General features: G+C 43.2%; 1 protein-coding gene across 24 annotated transcripts in view; it reads right to left on the reverse strand.

Annotated features, from left to right (window-relative positions):
* The window catches only part of TNS1 (tensin 1), a 404124-nt gene that overhangs the window by 16819 nt on the left and 370190 nt on the right, over positions 1–17115 (reverse strand). For 16 of the 24 annotated variants that reach the window (XM_020805086.3, XM_020805077.3, XM_020805067.3 and 13 more), the window contains 4 exons: positions 14493–14528; positions 8043–8238; positions 5303–6171; positions 4540–4626 (listed from right to left, as the gene is read on the reverse strand). In XM_020805086.3, coding sequence (XP_020660745.3) covers positions 4540–4626; positions 5303–6171; positions 8043–8238; positions 14493–14528 — 1188 coding nt within the window. The remainder of the gene's footprint in view (positions 1–4539; positions 4627–5302; positions 6172–8042; positions 8239–14492; positions 14529–17115) is intronic. The other 8 variants (XM_020805096.3, XM_078380947.1, XM_072985269.2 and 5 more) reach the window with 1 other exon arrangement.

The raw sequence follows: 17115 nt of genomic DNA on the forward strand, positions 1-17115 counted from the left end.
CAAAGCTGCAGGAGGGGCAAGAGCACCTTTCTCCCTGAGAATCTGATCTGAGGCAGGGTCAGCCTCCATTCGGGACACGGTCATTTTACTCTTGCAAGAGAAGATATGAAGGAAATGAAGGGACATGTTCTTGGATTAAGGACGGATCTGCAGCACTCGTGTGCCAAGTGCCTCAGCTGTTGGATGATGGGTGAGAGAAATTGCTGTTGACAGAGACATAAACAAAGCCCTTTAAAGGGGTCACTTACAATTTTCTGGTAGGCACCTTTTCAGCACCAGCTGGGAACAGACTGCAGAGCCTGGGAACGCTCCTTTCCCAGACTACAACTCCCAGCATGCTCCTTGCAGCTTCTTGGAGGCTGTGGTACAAACAAGCAGCTCTTCCAAGCTCTGGAATCTATGCTCATCATTACTAGTTGACCAGTAGTCCTCAGTCATTCTCAACTTTGTTTCAGCCATGATGCTTTTTGGAGCTATTCTCAGATTCCAGCCCCCCTCCCAGTTCAGTTACCAACCCCTCCATAAACCTTTTGTGCTCTCCTTTTCACATTTTTCAGCCTGTGGCCACCTTCAAATGTGCCAGAGCTTCGGGGGAGAGGGCGGACATATGGCCCCTTGTTAAGAATGGCTGGAAACACATTATGATAGATTTTTTAAAAAATCTCTGAGCCTCCACTTCCTCAGCAGTGCAGTCCAACCCTTTTTTATCTGTGTGCCATTGCCTGTACACATGTACTCTATGACTAAAGGAAGAAAATATATAATTTTAATATAGCATAATGCTCTCTTCAAGCTATTTTCTGTCTGTGAGTATTTCCCTTGCTTCTTAGGCCAAACAACATGACGGGAGTGCATGTCAACAGAGAGGTCTGAAGTGTAGGTGTTTGTTTTGCTGGCTGTAGACTCTCCCCCATTACCATGTGTCAACAGTGGGTCCACAGGTGCTGTCTACTTCCGGAGGTGAGAAATTGCACAGAGGTGAGGATGAACTGTTAAGTCTGTGCAGATGCAGAAACTAAAACAATTATGATACAAGCAATGGAAGGCTCAGAGTGTGGGGAAATAACAACACCAATCTTAGAAATGCCGAGCTCGAAGGGACCCTATGGATCATTGAGTCCACCCCCTGTCAAGGAGGCACAGTGGGGAACTGAAGTCCCGACCAGATACATAAACCACTGAGCTATCCAGCACTTCTAATTGCTGGCTAGAAATTCACACTGCCGTCCGCTCCCTCTACAACTCATTTTTAATTTCTCTCCCCCATAACCAGGGGCCAATGCTAAAGTCCAGGTGCAGCATTACAACACCAAATGCAAACTGGCTGCCCAAAAAGGAGGGGGGGAAAAGCTGAGCATGCATTCAGTTCCACTCAGGAAGGAAGATGTGAGGTTACTTGATTGCCCTGCTTTTATTGGTGATTCTATGGGAGAACCTTTATGTTAAATGCTCTTTTAATTACCTGTACTGTTATGTGTTCTAATTTTAACTTTTTACTCTGTCAAATGCCACAGAGAGGCTTTGCTTTAAAAGGCAGTTTTGAAATAATGTACTATAAACTAACAAGCAAATAGAGAGACATAGGAAGTTATTCATTAGTACATGAGAGAAAGAGTTTGAGGGGAGAGTGCTTTTTGCCCTCATGATTAGAATGGGGGATTCCTGAAGGTGAATGGTAGGCTAGGCAGATCTTTGCTTTGATTCAGTGTGACTCTCCTTATGCACTTGGGAGATGCTATTCTCACTCACTGAGCAGCTTTCTATCAGTGTCGCTACTATGGAGGGGCCCCAGAAGAAAATCTTCTCCCTGAATTTCCTCCTGCTCATTCCGCGCTACCTCAAAAGCTTCTGAAGGGGTACAATGAGTAGATATGGCATCATCTTACTCTACGGAGTGTTTCTGTGGGAGTGTGTGCATAAGATGGCTTTGAGAACTGCAAAGGGGAAAAAGAGGGATATTTGCTACAGACATTAATAAAAACAATGGCTTAAATAACAAAAGGTTAATGTTAGACACTCAAGTGAGTGCTAGAGTGTCTGTGGACTCTCCCATTTTTATAAATGGTTCTACTTTAATTTTCTAGTTCTTATCATAGCCTCAGAACCAGATCCTGATACAGTGGTGCCCCGTATAGCGAGGTTAATCCGTTCCGGATTAACCTTCGCTATACGAAAACATCGCTGTGCGGGGCAGGGAAACCTATTGGAACGCATTAAACTTAGTTTAATGCGTTCCAATAAGTGTCTAAACTTACCCCCTCCAGCGATGTTTTCGCTCCGGCGGCCATTTTGGAGCCGCCGATCAGCTGATCGGCGGCTCCAAAATGGCCGCCGGATGACCCGAAATGGCCCCTATCAGCGTTTTCGCGCCCTCCCCTTGCTTAGGGAGGTCGCGAAAACGCTGCGGGGGGGCATTTCGGGCCATCCGCGGCCATTATAATGGCCGCGGATGGCCCGAAATGCCCCCCCCGCAGCGTTTTCGCGACCTCCCTAAGCAAGGGGAGGGCGCGAAAACGCTGATAGGGGCCATTTCGGGTCATGCGGCGGCCATTTTGGAGCCGCCGATCAGCTGTTCGGCGGCTCCAAAATGGCCGCCGGAGCCCCAATCGTCGCAAAGCGAGTGCGGCGATTGGGGCTGATCCGTATAGCGATCCCCAAAGAGGGATCGCTATACGGATTTTTCGTTAAGCGGTGCACTCGTTAAGCGAGGCACCACTGTATTTACATTGTATGTTTAATATAATTTTATTTTATATGGGAGAAGTTATACTATGCAATTATGCTAGGAAAATCTGAAGGCAACAGGAAAAAAGGAGGGCCAAATATGAGATAGAGTGATAATTAACGCAGCTATAGCCATACGTTTGTAAGAGCTATTAATATTAAGAATGTTAGAGGCCACTTAGTTCATAGGGTTGCCATAATCTGGAGGCAGTTTGAGGGCACATAACAACAACAAAGAGAAGTAGATGTTGGATTGGATTGACTCTGAAATAGGCAGGGTGTGTGACGAAATGTCCCATCACTGACCACAGGAAGAGGTACCTACCATCCACTGTCTTGGGAAGTGCTCACTGCAACTCAGAATAGCCACTGGGCACAAGTGGAAAAGGAATAACTTGGCACAATGACGCACGCATGAAAGGATATATTCTTCAAAGGATTAAGCTACTTAATTGTGCTTTATTTTTAATACTGTCAAACTGGCTAGGGTTCAGAGACGAGAAACAAAGAAGGCTGGGGTTTTGAAATACCAGCTCTATGATGAAATGTTGAAGGAGCCGCAACTGTTTAGTCTAAAGGCTGAAAAGAGAGTGAGGTAAGGGCAAGAGAACCTTGTTCAAAGGTGAATGAGAATCTAAATCAACTATTTTCCATCAACGACAAGGAAAATGCACTTGTGCTGTAATCATCACACCAGTAACCATCACTGCTAAGACACCCTTTCACAAATCTGCATCGCTTAGATGATACTGGACTACAACCTCCACTATCCCCACCTAACATAGCCAATGGTAGGGGATAATGAGAGTCATAGTCCACGAATATCTGGGGGTGAAAAATTTGGAAAAGGTGAATTTAGGGAGTTTGATGTAGACCGAACACATAATCTATGCTAAGTTTCCTGATATATTTGGGTATTAGAGAAATCAATTTCATTAGCCCAGAACATTTCTAAAGACTGATGGGAAGTGGGCATCCCAACATCACTAATGGCAAAGATTCCATATAAACAACCAAATTATCATGTGGACAAGCACCATCAGCTTGAGGTACCGTGGTTTTCCATATCATTTTGCAAAGGCAAAGACAGTGTTACTATATGAAGTGATAATTGGTCATTGGTAACACTGGCGCTGCGAGTTAAACCGCAGAAGCCTCTGTGCTGTAAGGTCTGTAGATCTTCAGCAGTAAGATCGAATCCACGTGACGGAGTGAGCTCCCGTCGCTTGTCCCAGCTCCTGCCAACCTAGTAGTTTGAAAGCATGCAAATGAGAGTAGATAAATAGGGACCACCTCGGTGGGAAGGTAACAGTGTTCCGTGTCTAAGTCGCACTGGCCATGTGACCATGGAAGATTGTCTTCAGACAAACTCTGGCTCTATGGCTTGGAAACGGGGATGAGCACTGCCCCCTAGAGTCGAACACGACTGGACAAAAAAAAATTGTCAAGGGGAACCTTTACCTAACTACCCCTGGCTGCTGTGGAATAAAAAAAGCACCCTAGAGAGAAACAGAGGACTGAAGAGGTACGTTTTTGGATTAAAAATCTCATCAATCCCCAGCTAGCAAGGCGATTGGTCATGCTGAGGGGAGATACTAAGAGCTGTAATCTAAAAATGCAACTTTCCTCAGCCTTGCCAAGAAGATATCCTAAGTTCTGTCACAATGGAAGCTCCAGGAAAAAAATAAATCCATTAGGACCTGTTATTTTCCTGCTGTTTTGGACCCTAGCAACCAAAGGAAATAAGATAAATACTTGAATCGCTCATTGTCACCACCTGTTTGTTAAGCCACCTGATTCTGGATAAAAACTCACCTTGCTCCCTGGAAATCTCTGGCTTGTACCAGTACTTGGAGGTATCCTGGACAAACTTCACATTAGCTCTGGTCTCGGGGCTGCTGTCTAAGGGACAGAGGAAAACAAGCAAGAAAGAAGATGAAGCATTTGGGTAAGGAAAGTCTTGGTCTCATCAAGACAACATTTTTTTAGGTTGGAATTACTAGTGAAAAGTAGAATCATCACCGCATTTTGTAAGACAGCTTCTTTATCTTACTTGACACAGATGAATAAAATTGTAAATACATATAGAACTGTGTGATAGATTTAAAAAGCTGGAATGAAATTCACATTTACTCATTTTCAGTCACCCTCATCTCTTTACAACCATTGCTCCTGCCATCTCTGTCTAAATTAAGGCTGTAAATTTCTTGGGGCCAGAATGTAGGCTTTTCATTATGCTATTTTGCAAATAGCCCTGGTACACTGATGGTAGTGTTAACATAGAATTTTTAAAAGCAAGGACAGGGAACAATTGGCCCTACGATAGACCTATGGTGGCTCAACTACATTTTAAAAAGCACTATACACATGCTCAGCCCTGGATACTAGGACATAGGTGGCTGGAGGATGCAGTGCAAAAGTTGGCTGATTCAGAGACATTCTTGATGATAATCAAAGCCTCATCTCTCAAGCACTGAGTCACAACAAGCAGAAAGAAGGGGTGGGGTAGATATGTGTCCTCCCACTCCATAATCCTGACTCAAGTCACTGATAACAAGATAAGGAAGTGAGGTCTCACCTGGCATGGAGAATTTGGAGAAATCTGGCAGAGTATGATGAAAGGCCATGCCACTCCCACTGCTGGGACTAGACATGCCACTGGAGATGGGTGATGAGGTCTTGCCATTCACCGTGGCATAGTTAGGCAGGCTGTTTGACCGGTCCCCTGCCGACATCCTTCTTTTCTCTGGAAGCTGTGGTTGGGGTGGAGTGGGGCTGCCCTGCCTGTAGATTGCTGAGTCAGGGGAAGAAGAATGTGGACTGCTTACTCCAGGATAGTAAGCTGGGGAGACAGGAAAAGATGGGGTAGAGGGAGCTTGATAACCTGAGGCACTGCTTTGGCGGGACAGGGTTGGACGCTTCTCCTCTGGAGTTGAGTAACCATATATGTGACGATCCAAGTTGGGACTTCCAGAGACCATCGTCATACTGCCTCCGATTATGGGCTGATGCCGAGAAAGGTTTGGACTCCCAGGTGGTGCAACAAGGTTGCCGTGCAGACCCATTAAATGTCTGCTCATACCTGGGCTTCCTGGAGTGGCCACAATGTTGGTATTGACAGCTCTTCGCCCAACTCCTGGGCTAGGAGGTGTATTCGTGGCTACTGTTCTGTGGAGAGAGTGGGGGCTCCCTGGCATGACATGGACCCCACCTGCAATGACTTGAGACCTAGGGTGACTTTCTTGTTGGGTGCTGCTTTGGCCATCTGGGAAGTCAGGATTCATAGAGGTTGGGAGACCCTGAGTGGACAAAGATGTATTTTGGTAGCTGCTGTGTGGCGACGGCCCCTGAGAAAGGTTAGCGGACTGGAAGCTGGACTCGGCAGAGTTCTGAGACGGTATGGCTACGCTGGTGCTATTCTCTGATGGGTAGCTGCCTATGGAGATCCTGGAGGAAGCAATGGAAAAGAAAAGAGCTCATTATCAAACCATCTAGCACATCAAAATCTTCCTTATTTAAACTTCATTATAAACCCCCATATAGCCCTAAGTGAGGGGTATGTCACCCGCAACCTATAGCCATATCTTAGAAGTGCTCTATAATTAATTATTATAGGAGTTATCTGTGTCTCTTCTCTTGCAGCCTGATCTGTAGGGGACAATTGGAGGAGACGACAGGTGGAAGAAAGAAAGGAGAGCACAAAGAATTGGCCTTACCAGCGTCTGCTTCTGCCCCTGCCCCTGCCCATTCTGCCACACTACCGTCAACAAATTAACATTGGGGAAAGTAGCAGAAACAGGTGACCCAGCACTGTCCCAAGTTACAGTGTTGTTCACCCCTGGAAGGGGAACCTCTGTCCTGCAAAGGTTTCCTTTCAAGTTCCTCTACTTTTCCAGGCCCTTTTGCCTGTCCTAGCTCTAGCACAGGGAGAGGGGTCCCCGTGGATGTCTCCAGTTACTGCTTGGATCACAACATAAATTCTCCAGCAATGCAACTCAGACAGCATTTGGAAAAAAGGTTCCTTAAGTTGCAGCTCGCCTTGCAAACTCTAGCTGAGTCTCTGTCTCTGGGCAGAGGTAGGCACAGAGCACTCTTTGCAGAAAGAAAGGAAAAGAGATGTCATGGAAGGGAGTCAGGCTTAATGACTCCAGGGAGAGTGGAGGGTTATTGGGGCCCATCCTCCGATGTCATCTAGTCTGGTCTCTTGGAACTAGCCCTGTTCTACAATGTCACCATAAAACCAACCAGGCTTCTACCTTTGATATACAGTCAAATACATGACAGTGTTTATTTGCTCTCAGGAATGTTGATATTTGTGTTCCTTTCTTCCTGAAACAAACTTTGAATGGCTGTGAGTCATTTTGTATCAGCCTGTCATTTTGGCTGCGTCTTGTAACTTCACAGTTTGTAATCACGCCCTATGACTCTACGAATGCAAACTTTTTGGAAGGAAAAATATTTCACAAGAAGCTGGGAGTATGACCTCTGTGTGGGGAGAAATGTCTGGGGACATATGACAGCATGTTGTCAAAATGTGCCAGCAGTTACAGCCTCTATCCAAAATCCTATCAAGAAAAAAAGAACACTCACACACAACCCTTTGCTAACATCTAATGCAAGCCACTGCACAGTTATCCTGTGCACGCCTGGCATCTCAAGTGCCTAACAGCTACCGGAAACACAGGAAAAGAGAAAAATAATTATGAGGGAGAAAGGGCAGTAGGGAAACTAAGAGAGCAAAATGTTCCATACACACGGGGATATGGTATCATAGACTTGCATAAGGAAGAGCATCCACCATAGTCAACAAATTGAAAGCTTAGGAACAGCACAAAATGTGACAAAACATAAAATCTTGATAGAATGCTCTGGATGAATGATGTGATAACAAAATGGGGACAAAAAATATACAGTTCTTTCAAATGTGCCAAGAATTTGCTTTTCTGTTATGTTTGTGAAAATATGGATGAAAGTAATTGATAAGCACTTGCTCACCTTCCTGAAACTCAACAGCTAATCTCCACTTTGACGAAAACTGGGACATTCCATTGCTTATTTGAGTTTCCCTTACTCACACCCACCATAAACAATATTCAGGCAATGGCCACCTCTTTACAAGATAAATCTTTCTGATGCCAAAAACATGGGAGTGAGTGGGACAACGTCTTTCAGCATCCTGCGTCAGAGTCATTATGAGGGTAAGTAAAGCAGCCACAGTTACTCTGTGAACTGCAGTGGAGAAATTCTGAAGATTTCAAGCAGCCTTTCCTGTCTAACCCACCTGCTGAAGTGGCTGCCTTACATCTACCCTTCCTTACCCATCGGTGCTGTGCATGGGGCTGCTGGAAGCAACAGGGCTTGGAGAGGTGAAGGAGTTGGCAAAAGATCCACTCTTCCCTGGTGCCTCAATGTTGTAGGCCTGGGGAGCTGGGGCTGTCTGAGGCTTCCCAAAGGTGCTGCTTCCACCTCCACCTGCTGCCGAACGGGCCACCGATTCCACGTAGCTCCGGGGCTCTGAATTGAAGAGGAAAAAGAAATTTGCCTGAGTTGCCTTGCCTTGAGGCTTGGAGACTAGGACGCCTTGTTTTGGCCACTAACATGCTGCTGATTAACATTTCTTAATTTTATTTACCTTTTTAAAAAGATCAAATGCTGCATTCTTTACAATATTTGGTCATGAACATCTTACAGGAAAATTCATAAAATGCAGCAGACAGTTCAAATTACAGAAGTCAGTTGATTTACTCTCCAGATGTCAGGCATCCATCAGCTTAACATGGGAGACAGAGAAGGTTTGCCGCCGCCACCCCCCATAGCCAAGAAATGATTGAAAGAGCCATTGAGGCCTTTATGAGTCTTTCTTCCCATGCTGTTATTGTGCAGCCGAAGGGTTAGTCTACATAGCCAAACTCTCCTATCCACAGTGCGTTCCTAACTGATCCTAGACAGAGCTATTTACGGAACATGCAACCCAGTTCACAAAGGGATAGAGTTGTCAAGATTCTCATGGACGTAAGGCTGATGGGGCTGTACCTGCAGATGGGCCCAGCTACATGCCTCATCTTCTATGTCAGTACATAACTGCCAATCAGGATGTACTGCATCCAGAAGAATTTGTTCAGATGAACCATGAATAAGTAAACTCCAGTAATCACTGATAAAAGCTTGCATTACAAATACCAATTTTTCTTCCCTGTACTCTACTTCACCCAACCACAAGCAAACTTTTCTTAAATGCAGTGCTACATCTTCTTTTGGGAACTTCTTTCACAACCCAGTTAATCTCATAGTTACTATCAACAGGAAAAAAATATACATCACTGCTTGTGTTGCTCCGGAATTTTAATTTCAGGCTATTCCCATCCAATTTAGGAGCATTTCCTCTCGTCCTGCCCAAAGTTACCACAAAGAACGTATTTCTTTATATATAAAAAACAGCTTTTTGATTGAAAAAAAACAACACCATATTTGTGAATGGTCATCTGCTTCCTGTGCGGATTTCTCAATACTGAACATTCCAACAGTTATTATATGGTTTTTGTGCTCCAAAAACTTCAGCAACTTTGTGGCTGTCCTCTTCAGCATAAGCACTTGAAACTGTTTGAGGAACTCTGAAGCAACTCAACCCATTATGATGTAAAAGACAAAAAATGGGCGGGGGAGGGGACAGCAAAGCTCCAAAGTTTTATTTGTGAGTCTTATGCAATCCCTGAAAGCTACTAGTGTATTCTTATGCTTTCAGCTGCACTGCATCTATATACTCTTGTTCGAACATCAGAACAGTGGCTTCTTCCCTTCCTCACTTGCTTAGGACAGGTACATTGTTTTCATGTTGTTGTTTTTTTAAATGAAACCACCAATTCCCCTTGTTTCTCTTAGGATCTTGGAGGCAACCAAGTTCTACACCACACCTCTCCCATCCTTCCTTTCCCCACCAACTCCCTACTAAATGTGTGCTGCTGATTTAGCTCTCAAGCCCAAATATTCTCTTAATGCAGAGTGAGCCCAAGTTATATGTGATGAAACCAGAGTGGCAATGCAAGCCCACCAATGTAACTTCAGCACTGCCTCCCAGCAGTGCCTCCCCCTGATTAGAGGATTGAACATCAAGAGAAGTATGACAATGAGTTAAACATATCAAGATTCTAGGCATTCTCCTTCTCTAAGATGGAGCTTAAAGCTGCATATAAATGATCAAAATACAGAATACAGAACTTTGGCCTTCTTTGAGTATTTCTGTAAGTAGTAATCTAAAAATTACTTGATCCATTGTTGTATCGTCCAGTGGATGGATCTTCTGTAATCTGTCTCTTAACAGGACGGCAGAAGTTTGACTGCTTCTTGGCCCTGTATCTACCGCAAGACACAGTATTGTATTCTGAACTCTAGGATTAATTCTGCAGAACATGTGTTCTTTGAACGTTAAAATATTCAGTAAAAAGCTTTTTTCAAAAATACAAGTATTCTACATGTAGTGTGTTTTTGCCACATCCAAATGAACCAGAAAGCTGCTTCATATACTATTTTTTATGGTGACCTTGGCCTTCAGCAAAAATTTATGTTACACAAGACATTCTCCTTCCAACATCCTGCCACAAAACTGTTTTGGACCCATCATTGTAAAATACTCTAATATACCCCTGAAAGACCAATTAATAGCCAAGTTCCTGGAATCCAACATATGGGCAAGGTGACTGAGGTAATCAGGAACTCTTCTTCTGTGGGCCAAATCACAAATGACCGAAAATATGTATTTATTGCTGTTATACTACAAATGCAGGCGCAGGTGATACCTTTAATCAACCATTAAGAATATAAACAAAAGAGCGAGCTTTCGATGATAAATCATCTTCTTCAAGACTGTGTATCACGTTCTTGTGGGCAGTTCCAAACTTAGGTGGTGTTTTTTTTTCTCTTCAGGCTAAAAAATCAAGGCTGTGTATACTTCCCAATGACCAAACACCAAATTAAAGCAAGCTGATTTGCAACAGCTTGTTCTACAGATTGCCCACTGGTACATTCTTACCTCTTAAGGAATGCAGCAGGATAAACAGACATTTTCTACCTCTTAAGGAAACCTTATTTGTAATGACAAGCTAACTAAATCATTTAGTTTGGGATTCAGACTTGCAACAGCCTGGTTAAAATGTGTATAAGCTGTTGGTTGTGGGAATCTCTCCAACACTTTTCAGCCAGAAGTCAGTGAAATATGGGCTCAGTTTTATGAAGTTAAAAGGAGGATTTCAGAACTGGCAAGACAAAGCTGGTGGACAAGCCCTGTCCTGTTATGGCCAAAGTTGTTTTTCTCAACCAACCAAGCCCACTAAGGGTGGGGGAGAGAGGCAGGAAGGAAAGGAATTAAATTTTGATCAACAAGGCTAGTTTGCCCTCTTCATACTGAACATTCCATGAAGCAAAAGCCCAGAATGAGTATCCCAGCCAAACCAAGGGAGGCTGTGGATCCTGGGCTATCCTGGTGCCCTAAGTGGTGTCTCAGGAGACTTACAACATGTGCAATAAGCTGTATTATGCTACTGAAAGCAATTACTAGCTATTATAGCACTACACACCTCCTGCTCCTCTCCTATGACTAAAAATATCACAGCTGTGCATCCAGGAGATACATGTTAAAGGCAGTAATGAGAAATTGCCAGTAAAATGGAGAACTTCAGTTCAAGAGGTAAAGGCAAGGTAAGGCAAAGAAAAAGGCATCTCCTTCTTCCAAGCCCAGGAGGTTTGAGAGATGCAGGGTAGCAGCAATAGCAGGACAGAAAGAGATGCCAGAACTCAGCCATGTTACTGTATTGTACCATTGCCCAACTCCGGGAGGGACTGTGAAGAGACTGTACTTTGCCTACTTTTTCTCCTCCTGACATACAGGAAAAAAGAGTGAGCTGCTATTAGTTTAGGATATTTTTCCCCCTTCTTTCTGCATGTTTTTCCAAATCTCCTCTGGATTCCCACTCTCATGCAACCCTCCTGCCCAGATCTCATTCAGATTTCTGTATGTGCTAAATTCTGATCTCTAGCTGTGTGCAGATTATCTGAGTGATACTGAAAAATTAGCACTAGTAAACCACTTTCAAATGCTAAACAGAATAGAGATTTTACTCTTGGAGCCCATGCAAGAATTACTGGGTAAAGTTCCAAGTCCGGGTCTGTCTCAAAAGCTATCTAAAAATATCCTCTCTGTATTCATGTTAAACAAGTGAACAGTTTGTTGTGTGGTACAGAAGAATGAAAAGAGAGAGATGCGAGATACAGTTATGGGGTCATGTAACTAGAAATAACTATTTTATTTCTTGTTAATGACGTTAACTTCACAAGCTTTCCTTCAGTCTTATTTCTAGAACCTTCAAGTAGGAACCCAGAGAGTCATGTAGTTGTTTTTATTTTTGCCATCTAAAATTTGATGACTGTGTTTCATACATGTCTTCCTATAGTACTAGTGGCACTTAAAATACAGCACATACTAGCACAGCTGCTGGTATGACATTACCAGAGTCCAAATGCTAAAAGAAGCCATGGTACGTTTGGATTGCATTCTGGCTGTGCCCTTATGGGAAGGGACATTTGTAAGGGTTGATCTTCCGCCTGCACTCAACAAGCACAGAGAAGAAAGGAGCCATCAGTCTTCTGCCATATGAATACAATATACAATAAAGCCATAGCCCTGGTTAAAAAGATTATAACACAGGCTTGGGTGCTACCTGTCCTTTCTCTTGTATGCAAATCTCTCACTCTCTTTCCCTTTCAGGATTGTAAAATAAAGCATTATATCTATACTACTGCCAAGCAGGGTTAGCATTAACCAAGGTTAGCTCTGCTGCAGGTACGATGCAATCCCAGTGTTGACTTTAGCTAATCTAAGGGAAAAGGGGGAGATTTGCAAATAGAGTCCAAATGGGGCTGAAGGAGGGAGGAAAAGAGATCATTAAATCCTGCAAACTATTTCCAGTCTCTGAATTCCACTCTAATCTAGCAGCTTCTCTCCATAGACCTAACCCTATACTTAACAGCAATAGTTTGGCACAATCTGGGAATGACTGCAATGGTGTATTTCAACCTGAGAATTCTAGTTTTCTGAAAATTGTGAGAATTCCCTTTTTTGGGGGAGGTAAACCCCATTACTTAAAGAAGGACTACAATTCCTGGGCTTCTGAGATTAGGGACTTAGGTTTAGAATGGCTAAGCAATTCTGATGCAACTTCAATGTGGTGTCTCCGAAATTGGCTTTTCCATATAAGTGTTCTAACTCCACTCAGTGCATGGCAAATCACTAGTCTGTTGTCACACTTCCAATAGACTTGACCAAGATGGCTGAACAGTCTCCATCAGAGATGGGAAAAGTTACTTTACTGGACTACAGTTCTCAGAAACCCATAGCCAGTAATCGAGCCCTGTCCTCCACCGTTTCTGGTTTCCATAAACATCCTGTCTTGAATTTTTTTGTCTCAGGCTGACATTCCTTGCCTAGATAGAAGTCTGTTTCCTGTATAGGGAATGTTTAGGATTCCACTTGGGTTTACTTGAGATCTCTAAAAGTGGTGGAGCCCTCCAAAAGACTGAAATGTACCCCAGCTGGGCTCTGTCCTAAACAGCATCTTAAACTTGTGACCTCCCTCTTTGGCGCTCTGCTCGTTCTCACTCTCTTAAGGTCGGTAGCAGCACAGCTCTCAGGGACTGTTAAGAATGCAAAACGTCTGCTTAATCTATGTAGCAGTAACTAAAATGCACACTTGGGCAGGAGAAAATGAATTCCTGGATGTCAAACTAAATAGGAAGCTGAGTTATAGCATTTACTCTCCTCTCTCCCCACCCACCTCACACACACAATTGTTAATATATTTTTACCAAATGGAGCTGCCGAAGACTCCTGGGGAAGAAAGGAGATTTTCCTCCCCATTGTTGTTGCTCTTTTGAGGAAGGAAACTTGAGGACATGTTCAGTATGAAAAATCAGAGCTTGGAAAAAGCTACTCTTTTTCGGACTACAGCTTCCAGGGTTTCCCAGCCCCTGTGGCCATGCCAGTCTTAGAACTGCAGAGTTGGAAGGGACACTATGGGTCTTCAAGTCCAGCTCTTGCCAAGAAGGCACAGTGGGGGATTGAACTCCCAACCTCTGATACCTAAACCACTGAGCTATCCAGCAGTTCATAAGTGGCAACGTAAGTAAACACAAGTACCAGGTGCCAGGTAATGTGAAGCACAATGCACACTAACATGACAATCACATTACAGCCTGAGGTTGTAATCCTCAATATCTTTACTGAGGAACAAGCCCTACTAAACTCAGTATTTCTTTCACATTTTGCATTTTTATAGGCTGTGATGCTGAATCTTAATCAATTAAGGACAAAATACAGTCTCCAAAAGTGCCATCTTCACTGCAGGAAATTATACCATTTTAATAAAAATTCAGATCAGTTAGAAGTCTCCGATAAATTTTAAAGGAGAAAAAAACGGCCTGGTGCTGGCACATCAACATCATTCCACCTAAGGAGGCTGCAAGTGTCATTCCTAAAAGAGTAATCACTACCCTGCCAATTTTGCTGTACACATTTATTTACTTAGAAATTAGTTCTCATGTATAACACCTCTTGGGCAAACAGTAGTGTAGTGAAAACTTTTGAGAGACAGACCGCTTCCTCCAGCTCTCTGACCAAAGACAGCAAGCCATACAAGTATCCTGCCAAGTGTCCTTCACAAAAGTGGCCACATTTTTGTCCAAATAGTTCAGTATCAAAATGAAAACCAGCCCCTCCTTACCTTCATCAGATTCAACTATTATCTCCCCATCTAGTTCTGAGGGGCAAGCGTGGGAGAAGGAAGCATTTAGGGAACAGGAGCATGGAAAGTGGGAAGGAAAATATAATAGGAAAAGAAGAAGGGAAAGAGAGAGAGAGAGAGAGAGAGATTCAGATCAAGCAGACATAACTTACCAAGCAATTCAGAATATCAGTATTAGTTGTTGTTGCAGATCTAAATAATTGCAGATGTGAATTACATCAGCACCACACACCTAACATAAAGTGTCCCAACTGACTGGAAAACAACTTTATCAGAAACTGGCCTGCTACTGTATGTGAATGTGGATAATAAATAAGGCACTACTGACCTAATTTTTTCAAAAAGAATCCTGGCTGAGTTTTCAATTTGCTCACAGACATAATAGCAGTATTTAGTATCCAAATATTAGAACAATATAATAGGAGTATGTCAAATACCAAAGGATGTTATATTATTGGATCTTTATGGGCCATGCCTTGAATCACATACAGCATATGATTAACATGCCATGTCTTCTTCGCTTCTTCCCTCAAATTAATGGCTCTTAAATGGTGTGTGGATTGGAACGGGAGTGTCCTTCTGACCTCCTTGGTCAAAATATGAGGTCCTGAACCGAGTTGTGTGTGTGTGTGTGTCACTGTAAAAGCTGGTTCAGGGTGAACACACACACACATATATATAAGTCAAATTCTATGTATTCTCTGAGATGGGACAGTTCTGAAGAGCAGCGGCAAGCAGGCTTTAAACTGCTTTATTCAGGAATTTTTAAGATGTTAAAATGATCAGTGCATTTGGAAGTCAACCTATTTGAGTTAGCAAAGTGTGCTGCAATCATTCTCTGGCTGTTTAACAATTTAATTATAAAAGTGACATATTACACACACACACACACACACACACACACACACACACACACACACACACACACACACACACACACACACACACACACACACACAAAAGAGCTCAGAAGCATGGAAGGCAACCTTGGGGCAGCTACATAAGCCCGCTGGGATCGAACTCAGTTCATGAGCAGAACTTTGACTACAGTACTGCAGTTTAACCACTGTGCCACAAAGTCCTTAAGGTGCAAAATCGTGACTCAAGAAGTACAAACTGAATTGCAGAACAAAGTACTTTTGAGCACATGTTGAGCCCTGGAATTTCTTTTTAGGACCAGAACTGGAGGTTGCACACAAATCTTTTCACCCAGAGATCTAATCCTATTTCCCACCCAGTCCCCAGATTTTTTATTTCAGTAGCTTAAACTAGCAAGGAGAGTTACAATGTAAAACAAAAAACAAACACCACCTTTGGTTGCCACTGTTGTTAAACCATTGGGGGGGGGGGTTGCTATCTTCTTCAACTCATCTGGAAAGCTGTCACTAATTTTGATCAACCTTCTGCCCACCCCTGATGCACAGTGCTCTGGGATGTGTTCCAGCATGTACTGTATTAAACTGAGTATCTGCCAAATACCGACAGCAACCACACTGAGCAATACATTAACTGAAATGTTTAACATTAACATAGAAACAGAACTTTTACTCTATCATTACTTATTCTTTTTTTTTAAGGATGGTATGTTTTCTGGCCTTTTATGGTATAAAGTACTATACAGACATTGGCTGATTATACTCATGAAGACAGGTCAATCTTGAAAAATATATTTCAGACTTGCTTTGGGCCTAGTCTCTGTCTTTTCTAATCCATTTCAGTTTTGGCTTGGTAATCAAGTTCTTTTCTGTATCGGGCATCATGCTTTTGTAAACCACTGCAAATGTTGACTAGGTGACACTTGAAAACACCATTTATGCAGTAAGTTTTCTAGAAGAAGAGCAAACTCCCTTCCTTTCAGCTGTTCAATTTTATTTTACATCTCCCAGCTTGCTTTTTAAAATTTCCATTCAGGCATCCTTGGGCGTCACACAATTCTCAGCTTTGCTTGGATGCATCACTGCTTCACAATGCTTCTAGAGGCCTGACAAGATTGCTGTTCAATGGGCATGCAAATATACACTGGCATTGTGCAACACAACATTCCTTCCAATTTTCAGCCCCCCTTGTGCACATGATTACACCCCCCACCCCCGTGTGGGGTTCTGTTGCAATTGGAACCAAAGGGGCTGAAAGCAATCACTGTTAATGCACAGAGGAGGAGGAAGTCTGCGTGGAGGGGGTTAGTGTCATGCATGCTTGCACAGGTGTGCACCTTAAAGTAATCCTTACTGCAGTAGCTAAAAACCTAAGCTATGAATAAGGAAGTCCCTAGTTTGAATTCCACACATGCCATAAATTAATTCAATTCTTTAAAAAACACAACCCTCTGGTTTATGAATGTAGGATGTTGTGCTTATGTACCCATGATTCAGAAAGCCAGGAAATGGCCCGATATTGCTGCAAAATATCATGCCTACGTTGCGAGGAGGAAAAAGGATGGCAATCTTTATATAGCAAAGGACAGTCTGAATGTTGACAACACCAGTGGCAGCAGTCAAGGTGGTCTACAGGATTCCCTTTTCTGCTCACTACCATTCACACTTGTTGAAGAACAGGCCTGACAACTGTTTTGTGTTTGGGTGAGAAGTGATGAACTGAGGAA

This window comes from Pogona vitticeps, chromosome 1 (assembly GCF_051106095.1).
Source record: "Pogona vitticeps strain Pit_001003342236 chromosome 1, PviZW2.1, whole genome shotgun sequence".
Classification (NCBI taxonomy): domain Eukaryota; kingdom Metazoa; phylum Chordata; class Lepidosauria; order Squamata; family Agamidae; genus Pogona; species Pogona vitticeps.